At 38.2% G+C, this 17224-nt stretch overlaps 1 protein-coding gene across 2 annotated transcripts; it reads left to right on the top strand.

Moving 5' to 3' along the window:
• Positions 1-255: 255 nt before the first annotated feature.
• On the top strand, positions 256-17153 carry pnpo (pyridoxamine 5'-phosphate oxidase). Of its 2 annotated transcripts, XM_061229399.1 has the most exons (7): positions 262-884; positions 2355-2479; positions 5606-5705; positions 6048-6101; positions 7252-7380; positions 13291-13361; positions 13498-17153. In XM_061229399.1, the coding sequence occupies exons 1-7, from the start codon at positions 621-623 to the stop codon at positions 13661-13663; spliced, it is 909 nt and encodes a 302-aa protein (XP_061085383.1). In that variant the 5' UTR covers positions 262-620; the 3' UTR covers positions 13664-17153. The 2 variants fall into 2 exon arrangements, with proteins under 2 accessions (XP_061085393.1, XP_061085383.1); XM_061229409.1 differs by lacking the exons at positions 13291-13361; positions 13498-17153 and adding an exon at positions 7626-9977 and having other exon boundaries at positions 256-884.
• Positions 17154-17224: the final 71 nt, after the last annotated feature.

A 17224-nucleotide genomic window follows, 5' to 3' on the forward strand; every position in this document is an offset into this window, starting at 1 on the left:
TGCTTTATCGCCGTGTACACAATTTGTATTGACAGAGTGACAGATTGATTGCCTCAGTAATGTTAGCTAGCTCACTGTCTTGTATAGCCTATGGCTGGTGTCAAACAGAGCTCTCGTTCTCTAAAACTATTCATCGTACAAATGGCAACTTAGTATGGAAATGCTCAAAAGCTTTTCAGCTCGTCCGAAATATAATTTGAAAAATCGGATATTGTTCTCAAAAGCTAATTTAGGTCAAATTCCCTATTCCCGCTATGTTTGCCTACCCCCGAGAAGGGGCGTGGCTACAGCGGTGACCAGTTGATGTCAATATTGCTAGAGCGGTTACGCGATAGATTCATGAAAAGTGATATGATACATTTACTATGCATGCGCAATCAGTAAATATTCGTTTACAATGTAGAAGCAAACTAACTGTACCATTCGAAATCGCATTCGCACAGACGATGTAATCTAGAGGGGTGGGTTATGAAATGAGTGAGGTTACGTCAGGTAATTGTTCAGCGGGCATCAATTTGGCGCAGTCAACTGCGCACAGCTACTAACGATATCATGTGGATCGGTATCTTCAGTAGTTGCTTAACCTATTCGTAAATCTGGTCATTTACAGATCTGTCTTTATGAGCAACGTCTGGACTGAATTGGTGACTTGTGATACAAGTGTCTCACTGAGTTCATGCAGAAGCATGATACGTGCGCTCTTTGCAAATTGGCGATATACACAATTACATTTACGCAACCTTGTTACAATATTGGTCCAAACGAACACAGTTGCACTGCCAGCTGGCAGAGAGACCGGCCGCTTGTTCTTCTCCATAAAACCAACTGACACTACAGCTATGGATCTGAGTGACATGCGGAAGAAATACAAGGGAGACGGAGAGGTTAGATTTGAGTTTGACTAATACATTTCTTGTCATGAGTATATTAGAGTATTTCATATTATTTATTATGATCTTACAGCTACCATGTTTAAAGCGTTATATTAAAGCATTACACGAGTTTGCTAGTATAACTGCACGTGCAAATGTTGCTCAGGTAACGATCGAGCGGTGAAGTGCAATGAGTTGTTTTGGGAATGTTTGCTGGAATATATAAAGGAATTGATAACTGAAACGCTATTGTATCTAAAATGCATCGATCCAAAAGTCAGTAGTTTTAATGCACGTGACCAAATATAGTCTATATAACTAAAAGGGCTGATGCATGGATGTGGGCTATGGTTCAGTTACGAAAACGTGCATAGGCTAAGCCTCACTTCAAGCACAATTGCCAGCCATGGTAACTCCAGGGAACCTTTTTCCGTCAGCGTTTCATACATTTCAAGGTCATTCCCCACTGAACTGGTTTTGACAACTGAATTGCAATTAAATTTGCTTCTATTAAACATTCAGTTATCTGCATTCACGTTTACGAAAGGTTACGAACACTTTCGAGCATAACTGTTTTTTATGTGACATCTCTGGTGTAAAATCCAGCTGTGACCAGCTTGAAATACCAGCTACCCGCGGTTTCAAAACACTGTTTGAGCTGGTCAAACCATGTTGAGTAATATAGCTGGTCTAACTGGTCAACCAGCTGTTTCAAAACCTCGCTTGAGCTTCAGCAAGGATTGCTTGTATAACTTTGTGACCGGTGATTATGAAGCAATAAGTGTTGTTAACTGCTGACAATGCAAGAACGAACGATAGTTACATTTTCAACACACAATCAAATTATAGCAATTGTCTCGTGTATTTTTGACCCGAGACTTCTCTTGGTAACCTAATAAATGTATTCCATGATATCATTGACTGACTTTTTACAAGTTATTGTACTTTTTTATGGCTGCCATCTTGGTCAGGTTTCCATTATATCGATTTTATCTGATGGGACCTTCTTGTTATATGACGGTTAAAATGGACATTATTAGTCAACACATGTAGCACCAGTCACTATTTTGTGTGGTTGCAATATTGCACACACTATAAATAATTGTATGCAGTTTTTGCAGTAACATACTGACAGCAGTGTGGCCAGTTACTTTACTGTATAGGTAATTACAATACTTCACTGTAATTAATACGGCATTAATACAGTACTTCAATATTATAAGCGCTTACAGTCAGTTTACCTTATTTCCTACTATTACGGTAGCATTAGACTATGTACTGGATAATACATTGCAGTAGGCTACTTTATAGTAATGTATAGTTTTGCCATATCATTAATATGGTACTGTAATCTGTAAAATGCCATTTACTGTCTGTCTACTGTAACATTTACAGTAGAAACAGTTCATCATTGTTATGTGAGGTAAGCTGTATCACCTCATGAGGCTTAATCTAATTGGCTGTGTTGTACCTGTTTCTCAGTGTTTCGAAGAAGACCAGCTGGTTTCTCTGGATCCAATCAAGCAGTTTGGTAATTGGTTTGATGAAGCAACAAAGTGTCCTGATATAGGCGAGGCCAATGCTATGTGTGTCTCCACATGTACAAAGTAAGCATGACTTACTTCTCAGTGAATCAATGTGTGTAGTATTAGGATGATGGCATGTTGTGTCAAAATAACAAATTAGAATCTGTTTTTACCAACCCATGCATAGGAGTGGCTTTACATAGTTTCTGTCTTCAATAACCAATCCTAGGCCTGTTTATCCAGCCCAGTCCTGAGTCAAAGATGTAATTGTTTTGGATTCAAATACCTTTCTGTGTGTGATTGATTTTGTCTGGTGCAATTGAGCCAAGAGGACCTGAAGGCAGAGATTGCACTTTTGGAATATTTCATAGGTTGCAATACACCAGACAAGCTCAGTAAAGCATAGAAAAGTATTTGAATCCAAAACAATTACATATTTGGCCCAGGTCTGATCCAGCCCCGATTCAAAATCTAGCTGGATATTAACTGAGCTTAGCTGGACTCAGGCAATATAACATGAAGTCACAAAAAAACAATTCTGCCTTCCCTTACTGTTTTTAATCTAATCTAAACATCACAGTTATAGATCATTTCTAAACCTTTTTGGTTTGAAAAAAGACATTCTATTATAGTCTTGCTGTTCTATAGGTAGTGAACAAATAAAGAATTAGACACTGTACCTGACAGAACATTAGCAAGTTGAGGTGTCTTTGTCTGCCAAACGCACCTCAACAATAACCTCTCTATTTAAGCCAATGTGTTCTCATATTGTAGGCATAGTAGCCATAAAGGCAATCAGGCAAGTACAGTGAGCTCCAGAATTATTGATGAATATGCACAAAAAGTGCTGTAAACAAAAAATAATAGTTATTGACATACTCTTTATTTTCCAACATGCAGGGAGCAGTGTGCTTTATTAGTGATTCAGTGGAATTTTTTATTATTTTTTTTTTATTTCTAATAATAATAATAATAATGATAATAATACATTTTATTTGAAGTGGCGCCTTTCTGGACACTCAAGGTCACCTTACATTGTGCAAAATACAAAATAAACATGGTAAAAACATGATACAAAATATCCTATTGAAAATCATCAACAAAAATGAAAACATGATACACTATATCCAATTAAAAATAATTTACAATGAACATACAATTAATATCAAACAAACAAACAGACAGCAGACAGAGATAGACACAACAACATGTAAAGGGAAGGAAACAGTCAGGGGTATGCAAGAGTAAACATGAGTTTTGAGAAGTTTTTTGAAAGATGACAGTGACTCTGTATGGCGGATGTGTATGGGTAGAGAGTTCCAGAGCCTGGGTGCTGTAGAGCTGAATGCTCGAGCACCCATAGTAGAGAGTCGGGTGGTGGGGATAGACAGGAGGCCAGCTGAGGAGGAGCGGAGTTGGGGTGTAGTCGTGAAGAAGGTCAGAGCGATAGGGGGGTGCAAGGGTGTTCAAAGCCTTGTATGCGAGTAGGAGGATCTTGAAATCAATGAGCTGTTGAACTGGTAACCAGTGTAGCTGAGTGAGGATGGGTGTGATGTGTTCATGAGATTTTGTGCGGGTGAGGATTCGGGCAGCAGAATTTTGTATAATTTGAAGTTTGTTGGTGAGTTTGATGGGGAGTCCTGAGAGGATGCTGTTGCAGTAATCCAGCCGGGAGGTGACAAAGGCATGGATTAGAGTTTCAGCACTGGTGTGGGAGAGTGAGGGGCAGAGTCGGGAGATATTGCGGCGGTGAAAAAAGGCAGTCCTTGAGATGTTTTTTATGTGGGGACCAAAGGATAAAGTATTGTCCAGGATGATGCCAAGGCTTTTGACTTGTGTTGACAGGGGGACAGGGAAACCATCAATGGCTGGGTGTTTTGGACAATGTGGATTTTGAACCAAGGGACAGAGGGCCTGGTTGAGATATAGAGTTGCATATCGTCTGCATAACAGTGAAAGTTGATGTGATGATAACGCATGATACGGCCAAGGGGGAGGAGGTAAATGATGAACAATAATGGACCAAGCACTGATCCCTGAGGGACACCATGGGTAACTGCAGCTGACCTGGACCTATGGTGTTTTAGCTTGACAAACTGTTGTCTCCCCGTCAGGTAGGATGTTAGCCAGGCTAGCACAGTACCGGTGACCTCCAGGGTTGCTAGGTGCTCCAGAAGGAGTGGGTGGGAGATGGTGTCAAAAGCAGCGCTGAGGTCGAGGAGGATGAGGATGGTGAGAATTCCAGAGTCTGCAGCACGGAGGAGGTCGTTTGTGATCTTGACAAGGGCAGTCTCTGTACTATGTTTTGGTTGGAAGCCAGATTGGAAGGGTTCAAGGAGGTTATTTGAATCCAGGTGAGTTTGAAGTTGGGCTGCCACAACACGTTCAAGTGTTGACACAAATGGGAGGTTGGAAATGGGATGGAAATTGTTTAGATTGTTAAAATCTACACCAGATTTTTTGGGTATTGGTGTAATGGCAGCCAATTTTAGTGAAGGAGGAGGGATGAGTTTATAATCTGGGTGAGCAGTGGGGAGAGGGCAGGGAGTGCAGCTTTAACCAGAGTGGTAGGCAGAGGGTCGAACTGGCAGGTGGAGGACTTGGCTATGGTAATCATTTTGGTTATAGTCTCCTCTGTGACTGGAGTGAAGGTGGAGAGACAGCTTTGATATGGGGGGTCCATGGGGGTGGACTCAGCCTCATAATGAGTTCCTTGACTTTCATTTCTACAACTTTGGTCCTTGTGTTGACAAACACCAATAACAGACTCCAACGGCAATCAAAAGGCTTGAATCAAGAACAGATGCTGAAAGCCTTCCTATACCTGCAATAAGGAAGCGATTGGATACACTTGAATAATCTGAAACGGCTGTGAAGCCAACTGTCCAATTACTTTTGTTGCCTTAAAATGAGGCAACTGTATAAAAAGGGATTTAATTACTACACGGATCACCCGATATTGATGTAAATACCCTCAAATTAAAGATGTCAGTCTGCACTTTCACCTCATATTTCTAATCCAGTCCAGAGCCAAAATAACAGAAATTCTGCTTGTTTGTATGAGGTCAAAGTGTTCACAATTTATTTTTGTATTTTTGCCCCACTAACCTGGTGGTGGGTGGCATACACACCATCCCTATGGACTGATTGCATTATAATTACATTGCAAATGTCCCACCCTCACTCGTGTATTTGTTACCTGCACAGGGAAGGTTTTCCATCTGCTCGTATGTTGCTTCTGAAGGGGTTCAGTAATGAAGGCTTCCGCTTCTTCACTAACTACGAGAGCCGAAAGGGTAGAGAACTGGTGAGTCCCCAACATCCCAGAGGCTGCTGGGATTCTGATGGTGTCTCTAAATGGTTTTGTTTCCGTTTGTTTCCTGTGTGTTGCTCAGTGGCTATCTCTACCCTACATCCCTCAAATGTAGCTTAGCCTTCAAAAAATCTATGAAGCAGAATGTGCCATGTAGTTTCCATGACTTCCTCATTGCTGATAAATCTAATCAGGAATTATGTCGCAGTTCCTGGTTTAAAAAAAGGCACTTGGCCTAACCTCAGTTAAGTCCAGTTGGTATAAATTCAAATTTTCAATATGGTCTTAGTGTGCCTGCATAGTTCTTGAGTGGATGGTCTGGATCTTGTCTTGCAGGAGAGCAATCCTTTTGCTTGTCTTGTGTTTTACTGGGAGCCACTAAACAGACAGGTGAGCACTTCTACCAGCCATGCTTTTACGAAGACAGGTTTGGGCAGTATGGACAGTTCCACTTCACATATTCGGATTGTTGACAGATTGGTGATGTCTGATATCATCACCTTGGGGCCAGGTAGGGATTATGTACATACACTTACAGCCTACAATAAGGTTACTGCAGCATTTCTGTGTACTTCACATCCAGAATCAGCTTATCTGTGCTTATTTTCTCCCATGAGCACCAACCCTGAATTGTTGGAGCCTTTGAAAGATCTACCAATTACAAACAAAATGGTATCTACCTTGTGTTAGGTATGGATGATGATGCCATTGTGGTAAATAATTGTCCCTGTTTCAAACATATGCTTCAGACTTTGGATTCACAGTGTTAGGATATTTCACCCTTCTCTGTGAGATCAAATGCAGGATGATGAAGAACACATAGACATAAACTTCTCTTAAGAGTTTTCTGGTTTAATACGGGCAGTCTGTTCTGAGAATATCTCTACCCAAATGGTGTGTGTGGTCTATTAAAATACCGTTCATGGCCATACATATCAAAGGGTTGGGAAGTGGCCGACCAGAGGCAAGTGGTCTCAAGCCATTTCGAAGCTTAGAATAGAGGGGAAATCGATTGCACAAGCATTGGGGATAGCTTGTACAACTTGGAATGTCCTGAAAAAGGAAGAAACTGCTAGTGTACCAAGCACCAGACATCGAACAGGTCGACCAAGGAAAACAACAGCAGTTGATAACAGAAATTGTGAAAAAAAAAACCCCCAAAGCATCTGTCAGTAACATGACAAACACAGTTGAAGGTATCTCAATTAACTGTTCTAAGAACCAAAATAGAGGCTAGATGCAAGATGTTCAGAGATGAGGGACTAAAGCTCTGGAAGTTTTATGGACAGATGAGACCAAGATTATCACAAATGAAGAATACAACAGGTGGTGTCAATGAGTCGCAGGCTTGATGCAGTTATTGCAAGCAAGGGATATGCTACCAAATATTATGTGTTATTTTCTTTCATTTACCTAAATATTCTGTGTTCCAATTCTTTTGGAGGAAATCCTAATTAGGGAATATTCATGAAGCACGTAATGTTCTCTGTGTTCCACTTGGTTGATGCTGGTCTACTGATGCCATTGCATTCTGTCATAGGTGCGCATTGAGGGTTCAGTGGAGCGCATCCCCTATCAGAGCTCCTGTGACTACTTCCACTCCCGGCCCAAGAGCAGCCAGATTGGTGCAGTTGTTAGCCGGCAGAGCACCATTGTCCCAGACAGAGAGGTGAGATCCTGTCCTGTGTATACGTACAGTCCTGTGAATAAGTGTTCTTCCTGATTTCCTTTATTTTTGAATATTTGTCACACAAATGGTTTCAGATGTTTTGACAGTGTCATTTTATACAATAATTGGAACCAAAGTCATGTCAGTTTTTCACATTGCTGTGGAGGAATTTTAGCCCACTCTCTGCAGAAATGCTGTAATTCAGACAGAGTGGTATGTTTTTGAGTGTTAACTGCTTGTTTCAGGTCCTACCAGGGTTTTTCAGTTGGATTCAAGTCAGGACTTTGACTAGGCCACTCCAAAACGTTCATTTTGTTTATTTTTAGCTGATCAGATGTAGTAATAATAATTATTGAGTGAATAATAATTGAGTGAACAGTCTGAAAGCAGGACACCAGAGGAATCCCTGCTCTTTGCAAAGAGTATCATTGAATCTTTAATGACTGCAGTGACTCTGCTGGCATGATGTTCTTCCTGTGAAAGGCTGTATTTGCTTTACATAATGGGACCTGTCTGGTCCAAAAGTTCTACTGTTGACTCATCTGTTCTTAAAACATTATCCTGAAAGGCTTGGGGATCATCCAGGTGCTTTGTTGTAAATGTAAAATGAGCATTGATATTTATCTTGCTTAGCAATGCTTTCCACCTTGCTATTCTTTCAAGCCCCTTTTGCTCAGTCTCTTTCTTATTGTGGAGTCATGAACACTGACCTTAGCTGAGGCTAGAGAGGCCTGCAGTTCTTTGGATGTTGTTCTGGGATCTTCTGTGCATTTGATTTTCTTCCCTTTCTGAGAATATTACATGTCTCGAGAAACCCTAAGTGCCTCTGAACTGAATTAAAAAGGAAAGGAATTTTTAACTTGGACAGTGGTACTGTGCAATTTTTGTTCTTTGGGCTCTGTACTCCTGCACATTGGATTTGGAATGAAACGATGAACACAAGATCAAAATACAGACTGTTACCATTAATTTGAGGGTATTTACATACATATTGGGTGATTTGTGTAGGAATTCCATCCCTAAAATGTGTACCAAAAGTCATTGGACAATTGGCCACTCAGCTGTATCAGATCAAGTGTATTCAATCGCTTCCATAGTAAAGGTATAAGAAAACTTTCATTATTTAGCTTTTATTCTTGGCTTTTGATTACCTTTCGGGTCTTTTATTGGCTTTTATCAATGTGAGGGTCAGAGTTGTGCAATGAAAGTCAAGGAAGCCCTTACGAGGCAGGGAAGTAATAAAAATAAAAAAGTCAAGAGACATAGGCCCCATATACCCTCAAATTAAAGGTGACAGCACTTTGAATGAATGAATGAATGAATGAATGAATGAAAGCTTTATTTCGAACATGTGAAAATACAAGGATTAAGATGGCAAGACAAAATCAAAAAGAAAATAGTATTAACAACAATAAAATAAAATAAACCAAGAAAAACAATATTAACCTAACATGTCTGAAAAGGAGTAGGAAGAAGCATAAGCTTATTTAATCCTACCCCTTCTCCACTATTCAGAAATTAATAATCGATAGATCAACAGTTGACTTCAATATTAATATATTTTAAATTAAATCAAATTGCCGTCCCTTTATGCCACAGCTGACAGGTCTTGCGCACACACAGCAGGCCTTGCTTGTACAGGGACTGAGTGCAGCGAGTAGATTGTGCTAACAATTTTCACACCGAATGAGGGATGCATATTTACATATTTACATACGTACATATCTACTAACAATAGAAAATAAATAATGTAATAAACAAATAAATAAATAATCCGTGAGAACACCTGGTGACTGTCAAAGCCCTTCTTCCTCCTTGTACCTTGTGAAAACCATGATTTTATACTGCTTTTTGAACTGGGTCATGCTTGGATTCTGCTTTAGCTCCACACTCAATCCGTTCCACAGCTTCACTCCACATATAGAAATACAAAAACTTTTTAACGTTGTACAGACACAAATATGTTTCAAATTTAACTCTCCCCTCAAATTATAACCCCCATCTCTATCAAAAAACAAGTTTTGAATATTCCCAGGGAGTAGCCGGTTTATTGCTTTATACATTATTTGTGCTGTTAGAAGGTGGACCAGATCAGTGAATTTTAATGTTTTTGATTTTAAGAATAATGAATTTGTGTGATCTCTATAACCAGAATTATGAATTAGCCTTATGGCTTTTTTGCAATATTGATAGTGATTGTAGTCTACATTTATACGTATTGCCCCAGACCTCCGCACAGTAATTTAAATATGGTAAAAGCAGTGAACAGTAGAGAGTGTAGAGTGATTTGTGGTCCAGAACGTGTTTTGCCTTACTCAGTACTGAAATGCTTCTTGACAGTTTATTTTGTACATGTTATATGTGAGATTTCCAGCTTATTTTATCATCAATTATCACACCAAGAAACTTATTTTCATGAACTCTTTCAATGTCTACACCATCTACCTGTATCTGTACTTGAGTATTAATTTTACAATTACCAAATAACATGAAGTTGGTTTTGCTTAGGTTTAATGATAATTTGTTTATGTCAAACCATCTTTTTAATTTGCACATTTCTGAAGTAATCATCTCCAGTAGCTCCTTTAGATTCCCCCCAGAACAAAAAATATTTGTATCATCTGCGAATAGTACTAATTTTAATGTTTTTGATACCTTGCAAATATCATTTATATAAAGAATAAACAGTTTCGGACCCAATACTGACCCCTGGGGGACGCCACAGGCAGTGTCCAAGCATGACGATGAATACTCTCCCAACTTCACTAATTGTTTCCTGTCTCTTAAGTAACTTCTCACCCATTGCAATGCTACCCCCCTGATCCCATACCGTTCCAGTTTATTGATTAATATGTTATGATTGATTGTGTCGAAAGCTTTTTTAACATCAATGAATACTCCAACTGCATACTGTTTGTGATCTATAGCTTTAGTAATTCTCTCAATTGATTCAATTAATGCCAGTGATGTTGAACCGTTTGATCTGAATCCGTATTGACTGTCAGAAAGTAATTTATGTTTATCTATGAAATTGTCTAATCTGTTATTGAATAGTATCTAGAATTTTTCTAGAATTTTGGAGAATTGTGGAAGTAAAGAAATAGGCCTGTAATTTGTGAAGTGGTGTCTATCCCCAGTTTTATACAGCGGTATAACTTTAGCTATTTTCATTTTGTTAGGAAATGTACTGGTTTGGAATGATAAGTTACAGATGTATGTTAGTGGTTCTGAAATCCCCTCAATGACCCTTTTCACAATTTTCATATCAATTTCATTGCAATCACTAGATGTTTTATATTTACATTTATTTACAATATCTATTATTTCCTTTTCTTCCACTGGTGTAAGGAACATTGAGCTAGGATTCCTATCTATAAGGTTATCATCCCAATCCTCAGATGACAATGGAACAGGATTTTTTTCTACCAGGTTTGGTCCAATACTTACAAAAAAATTATTAAAGCTATTAACCACATCATGCATATTGTCCTTTTTAATGTTGTTATCAGTAAAGTATTGAGGGTAACTCTGTTGTCTAGAACCATTTTTAATAATACTGTCCGATATTCCCTTAATATTGTTTTTGTTATTATTCAATATTTTACTATAGTATACCTTCCTACATACCCTTATAATATTGGTTAACTTATTTTTATATTTTTTATATTTATTTTCTGCCTCTTTAGTTCTTTGTTTTATGAATTCTCTATAGAGTGTATTTTTCTTTTTACAGGCATTTTGTAATCCCTTTGTGATCCGTGGTCGATCTTTGTATTTTTGTTTTCTGCTATATTGTTTTATTGGACAGTTTTTATCATATAATGAAGTGAATATTCTTAAAAATGTTTCATATGCATTGTCAATATTATTTTCTTTATAAACAATTTCCCAATGTTGTGCTAGTAAGTCATTCTTTAATGCATCCATGGTTTCTTCTGTCCTCACTCGTCTGTACTTCAGTTTTTCATCTGGCTGATTTCTTTTGTAGTTGCAGTCATAAACTGTAAAAACTGGTAGGTGGTCACTAATGTCGTTGATTAATAGTCCGCTCACTGTATTGTTTTCAATGTCATTGGTGAATATGTTATCGATTAAAGTGGCACAATGGGGTGTGATTCTGCTGGGTCTGGTGATTTTTGGATATAAACTCATACTGTACATTGTATTAATAAATTCGTCTGTCATTTTGTGCTTATTTGGATTTAGCAAATCAACGTTAAAATCACCACAGATGAAAATGACTTTTTGATTGGTTTTTGAAAACATATCTTCTATCCAATCCTTAAATGCTTCAATACTAGAGCCTGGTGCTCTATATATACAGCTAATAATTACATTTTTGTTTTTTTCTTTACAGATTTCAATTGTTATGCATTCTAATAAGTTGTCAATCACAGTTGTCATACTTTCTACCACCTTGTAATTCAAGTTATTGTCCACATACAAAGCCAGTCCTCCTCCACTCTTATTCTTTCTATTTATACAGTTAACTTCATACCCATCCAATTCAAAATCCATTCCTTTATCAGCATTGATCCATGTTTCCGAAATGGCAATTACTTTGAATGGTTTTGTAAATTGATTTAAATAATCCTTTATGTTATTGAAGTTAGCATACAGGCTTCTGCTATTGAAATGGATTATTGATAATTTGCTGTCTGTTTTAATGGTCTGGTTGTACTGTTCGTCTGTATAGTAGCAGCAGTTGTCGTTGATGTTGGAGAAGAAATTATTCTCCGGATCTATATCATTTTCCAAGTCTAGTAAATTATAGTCAGTGTATTGGAATGTTCTCAGTTCCAGTTTATCATGATCAGCAATCCTTTGAGTTATATCCTTAGTGTCTCCAGATGTGGATGAATGAGTTATTTCAGACTGACTTTAACCTCATGTTCATTGTTTCATTTCCAAGCCAATGTATTTTGACCTTGTGTTTATTGTTTCATTTTAAATGCTGGAGTACGGAGCCAAAAGAACAGGAATTGTACTACAGCCTAAATACCTATGGCCTGCACTGTAGATTGTAATTACAACTATTTTATTATTCACATGCTGCTTATGTTCTTGTGCCTGTCAGGTGGTGCAATCTTGATTACAGCCATGTTGTGCTGTTACTGTCCTGTCCTGCTCTTGGAGAAATTGTAGCTGGCTGGGCACTGAGGAAGATTCACCCCAGTTCCAAATGTTCTCCATTTGGAGATAATGGCTCTTATTATGGTTTGGAGCCTTCAAAATGGCTTTGGAGTGGCTTAGTCAAAGTTTTTACTTGAACCAAATAAAAATTCTGTGGCAGGACCTGAAACGAACTGTTCATAAAGAAGAATTGTCTAAAATCCATTCACAGTGATGTGAAAGACTGGTAGGGAGCATTTTGTTGCAATTATTTCTGCTAAGGGAGCAATTCATTTTTCACAGGGGTGATATGGGTGTTTAAATAAATAAAGCCTTTGTTCAATCCTATTTTGGCATGAAATGGGAATCTGTGAAAGTGCTGTGTTTGCTGTTAGTTGTTCTGGCAGTCAAAAGGTCAATTTATAAGCAGTCCTGTACTTTATTTCAGACCACGCTGTAAAATGTGTCTGGTCAATTGAGGTTAATTTCATTAAATAAATGTAATAATCATTTAGATATGTGCGACAGTATATGTTTACTCCAGTTCCCTTTGTCTAGTATTACATTTTGTTAAATATGTAAAATCATTCATTGTGACAAGTATGCAATCATGGAGAACATCAGGACGGGGGCAAATACTTTTTCACTGAACTGTATCTGCTTGTATATTTGAGCTCAGTGTAGGACAAAGCCTTATTTACTTCAACCACCCTATTAAAATCTGACCTCATTACCTTGCCTGACTGACTTTCTGGGACTGAGAAAGTGGGACTTAACTACTGGTGCATGTCTTCTCAGTACTTGAGACAGAATAACAGGGAGCTGGAGGAAAAGTACAAGGACAAAGAAGTCCCCATGCCAGACTACTGGTGAGTCATTATCTTATTAAAACGATGGTTTTTGTGCCTTAACCAGTTGTATTGACACAGGGACCTGGGTCCCTTTGGTCTGCTGAGTTCACCTCAATGCCCTCTTCTTTTTTCTTCCCTGTTCTCCCCCCCACAGGGGTGGCTACATTGTTAAGCCTCAGGTGATTGAGTTTTGGCAGGGCCAGACCAACAGGCTGCACGACCGCATCGTGTTTAAGAAGTTGAAGGACGGAGAGGTCAGCACGGGTGAGATGATGCACCAAGGGGAGGGGGGTTGGGTGTACTACCGGCTGTCCCCCTGAGCGCGGTCAGACGGAGGCCAGAGCCGCAGCTGGGGCCAGGGCTGGAAAGCTGTACCTTCATCACTCTCAATCACGCTGCCTACCAATACGTTTTAGGACAGGGAAGTCTTTTTCATCATGTTAAGCCTTTTCATCATTTTAGGGAAACCTAGGATTGGTCTATAAAACGCTAAACCTCTAATTTGTTTAGTGGCCGGAACCAAATTGTTATCAGTCTTATACAAGCTGTTTATGTGATGTGGCTCTGAAATGTCCAGAAAGTGTTGCCTTTGATTTTCTTCCTTTTCTGAGAACATTACATGTCTTGAGAAACCTTAAGTGCCCCTGAATTGAATTAAAAAGGAATTTTTAACTTGGACAGTGGTACTGTGCAATTTCTGTTCTTTGTGCTCTATACTCCAGCACATTGGATTTGAAATGAAACGAGGACCATGAGGTTAAAGTGCAGACTGTCACCTTTAATTTGAGGGTATTTTCAGCCATATGGGGCCTATGTCTCTTGCCTTTTTTATTTTTATTACTTCCCTGCCTCGTAAGGGCTTCTTTAACTTTCATTGCACAACTCTGACCCTCACGGTGATAAATGGCCATAACAGACCCGAAAGGTAATCAAAAGCCAAGAATCAAAGCTAGATAATGGAAGCTTTCGTATACCTTTACTATGGAAGTTATTGAATACACTTGACTAATCAGATACAGCTGAGTGGCCAATTGTCCAATTACTTTTGGTACGCATTTTAGGGATGGAATTCCTACACGGATCACCCAATATGTATGTAAATACCCTTAAATTAATTGTGGCAGTCTGTATTTTGACCTTGTGTTTTTGGTTTCATTTCAAATGCTGGAGTACAGAGCCCAAAGAATAGAAATTGTACCACTGCCCAAATACTTGCAGACTGCACTGTAGATTGTAATTACAATTATTTTATTATTCACATGCTGCTTATGTACATATGCCCGTCAGGTGGTGCCATCTTGATTACCGCCATGTTGTCCTATTACTGATGGGTTTTTTTTCAACATGTGTTGGGCGTTTGATCATGATCCCTTATCAGTACAGTTCTCCGTTCTGTATTCTTTTGTCTTTTGCCCGTTCCCCTAATGATGTGCTTCTATTTCACTTTCTCACAAGCTTTAGTGTACAGCTCCCAACAAGTAATTTTCCCTAACTTGCAGATATTTGCATTTTTTATTAGCAATAACTGTATGGAAATGTTCATGAATTACAATATGTTCTTCATTTTTTGACTTTATCCGACACTGAATTTTTTAATTAGGAGTGCAACTGCTGTCCTGCATAAGGGTGTCTGTCAAATCAATAGTGTATTAATGTAATGTTGATTTATTTTGTGTCAAATCTGCTGCATGCCATCAGATAAGCCTTTATTACAGTATTTTTTTATTTATTTCTTGCTCCAGGATAACTTTTTAATCCACCAATTTTAATTTATAATTGTGGATATTCATGGAAGGAATTCCTGTTAAATGCTTTTTTCACATGTAAACATGCAAAATGCTTTGCTTGTGTGTACAGGTACAATACAGAAATATCAATAATCAATATTTGTCTAGTCATATTGGCCACTTCCAATACCTCCCTCCCTGTTTTAAGCACAAATAGAACAAATGCAAAGTGCAACCAGGTTTCCATGTTAATGGAAGAAAAGGATGAGCACCCATGTGAAATTATGAACGGAGAATGTAGAACATTTTATGACAAATATGACAAGTTGCTCACATTATTATTTAGTGCATATTATTTAGAACTACCAAATCAATATAACTTTGTAAGTTTAGCTTGTGAAAATGATAAAAGATAAAACATTTTTAAAATCAGATTATTATAATTAGCATTATATTTTCACTTAATTTACAACATCAGTGGCTCATGACAAAACATAGAGTACATGCACATTATAATGGCCATAATCCTAGTTTACGGTATATACAGATATGACTCTGGTATTATAGTTTAAAGAGGAGTCCCTAACTATGTCTACACACCCACTTGAGAATCTAAGCCATGATGAAGCATAAATGTCAATGCTCATATTCTCTTGTTGTGTATGAAAGCACCCTAATGTCTTCGTTTAGTTTCAGTTTGTCCTGTGTTGTTATTGTGTCTGCTTGCTGACTGGTTTAGTCTGGAACTTACCAACCACCTTACCAGTCATTATTTTGCTGGTGTAAACTCGGGTTCAAAGTCTTGAATGTGTTACCATGTTTCACTCTGAGAATGCCATTGTTCAATCCTGTTTTGGCACGAATTAGGAATCTGTGAAAGTGCTGTGTTCACTGTTAGTTGCCCTGGAGGTCAATTTATAAGCAGTCCTGTACTTTATTTCAGACCATGCTGTGAAATGTGTCTGTGCCAGTTCAGTATTCAGTGTTTGTGGATTGATCACAGTAGGCTCCAAAACTAAAATGGGTGACCATGTCCTTTCAATTAAAATGAAAGCTAAGTTTAGTATGGTTAAGTATGCAGTTTTTAAAAGTGGTTGGAGTCGGGTCAACTATGTCGCACAATAATTGTTTAGAGAGAATGTGAAAGTGAGTGAGTAAGTGAGAAAATGAGTAAGACTTTTGATGAGAAGATGGGTGGCATGTCTTAAATCAGAATGTAATTGTGTAGTGTATATACCTAATGTCTTTTTAATAGCTATTTTATGAAAATGGTTATATGGTATATGAATAAAACTTTTCTGTACATTTTGTACTTTTTGTACTTTACCAGTAGGTGGCGGCATCATGCAAATCAATAGTCATTGGGGAGTCCAACACACAGGTTCTCTCTTATCTGATATTAACCCTCGCTAACATTCTTTTACCCGACCATACGCTTCCAGCTGAACTAGACGAAAATCTATGGACTCCGGCATCCATAGCCCTCCAGAATTTTATCGACCCTTTCAACCTGCAGCAGGGCAGCCAATACAAAGCCCTCAAAAAGGTTCTCTGTTGGGGCTGCAGGTCTGTTTGTTCTGCCTCAGGACATTATTGACTAAAGGTGAGCTCATTATTTGGTTGTTCCAGGTGTAAGTCATAATGCAAGGCTAATTTCAGGACTTTGCCTCCCAGATACTGGAGCTGCCCATCCCTGCATTGTGGTGAAATGCACCGGTCTTTTGTTATTGCTTTCTGTGGACATGTACAGTAGGTGGGCAGCTGGGCGACATCATGTTTGCTGTGCCTATTGTACAGTATACTGTTGTAATGTGTTGTGTAGCACAGTGCTGTTTTGCTGAAACAGGTACAGGATAAAATAAAAAATATTATATTGCAGTCATATCAGTTCACTCCAATAATTGTAGAAGAAACGGTATTTCATATTTATCCAATATCTGGCATGCAGTGAATGTCTCAAATGAAACTGTTATCTTGGTAAAGTGCTGTTCATTTCCAATGCTGAGTATGAAAAAAGACAAACTTAACAAAGCAACAAGATTTCAATAAAATCATGTATTTATTTATAAAACACATAAAATTGTTTTTTTCTTCTTTTTTTTCTTTTACAAAATCATTCTGAATATACAATTTAAAAAAATTGTAATGGGTAAC

This window comes from Conger conger, chromosome 2 (assembly GCF_963514075.1).
Source record: "Conger conger chromosome 2, fConCon1.1, whole genome shotgun sequence".
NCBI classification, from domain to species: domain Eukaryota; kingdom Metazoa; phylum Chordata; class Actinopteri; order Anguilliformes; family Congridae; genus Conger; species Conger conger.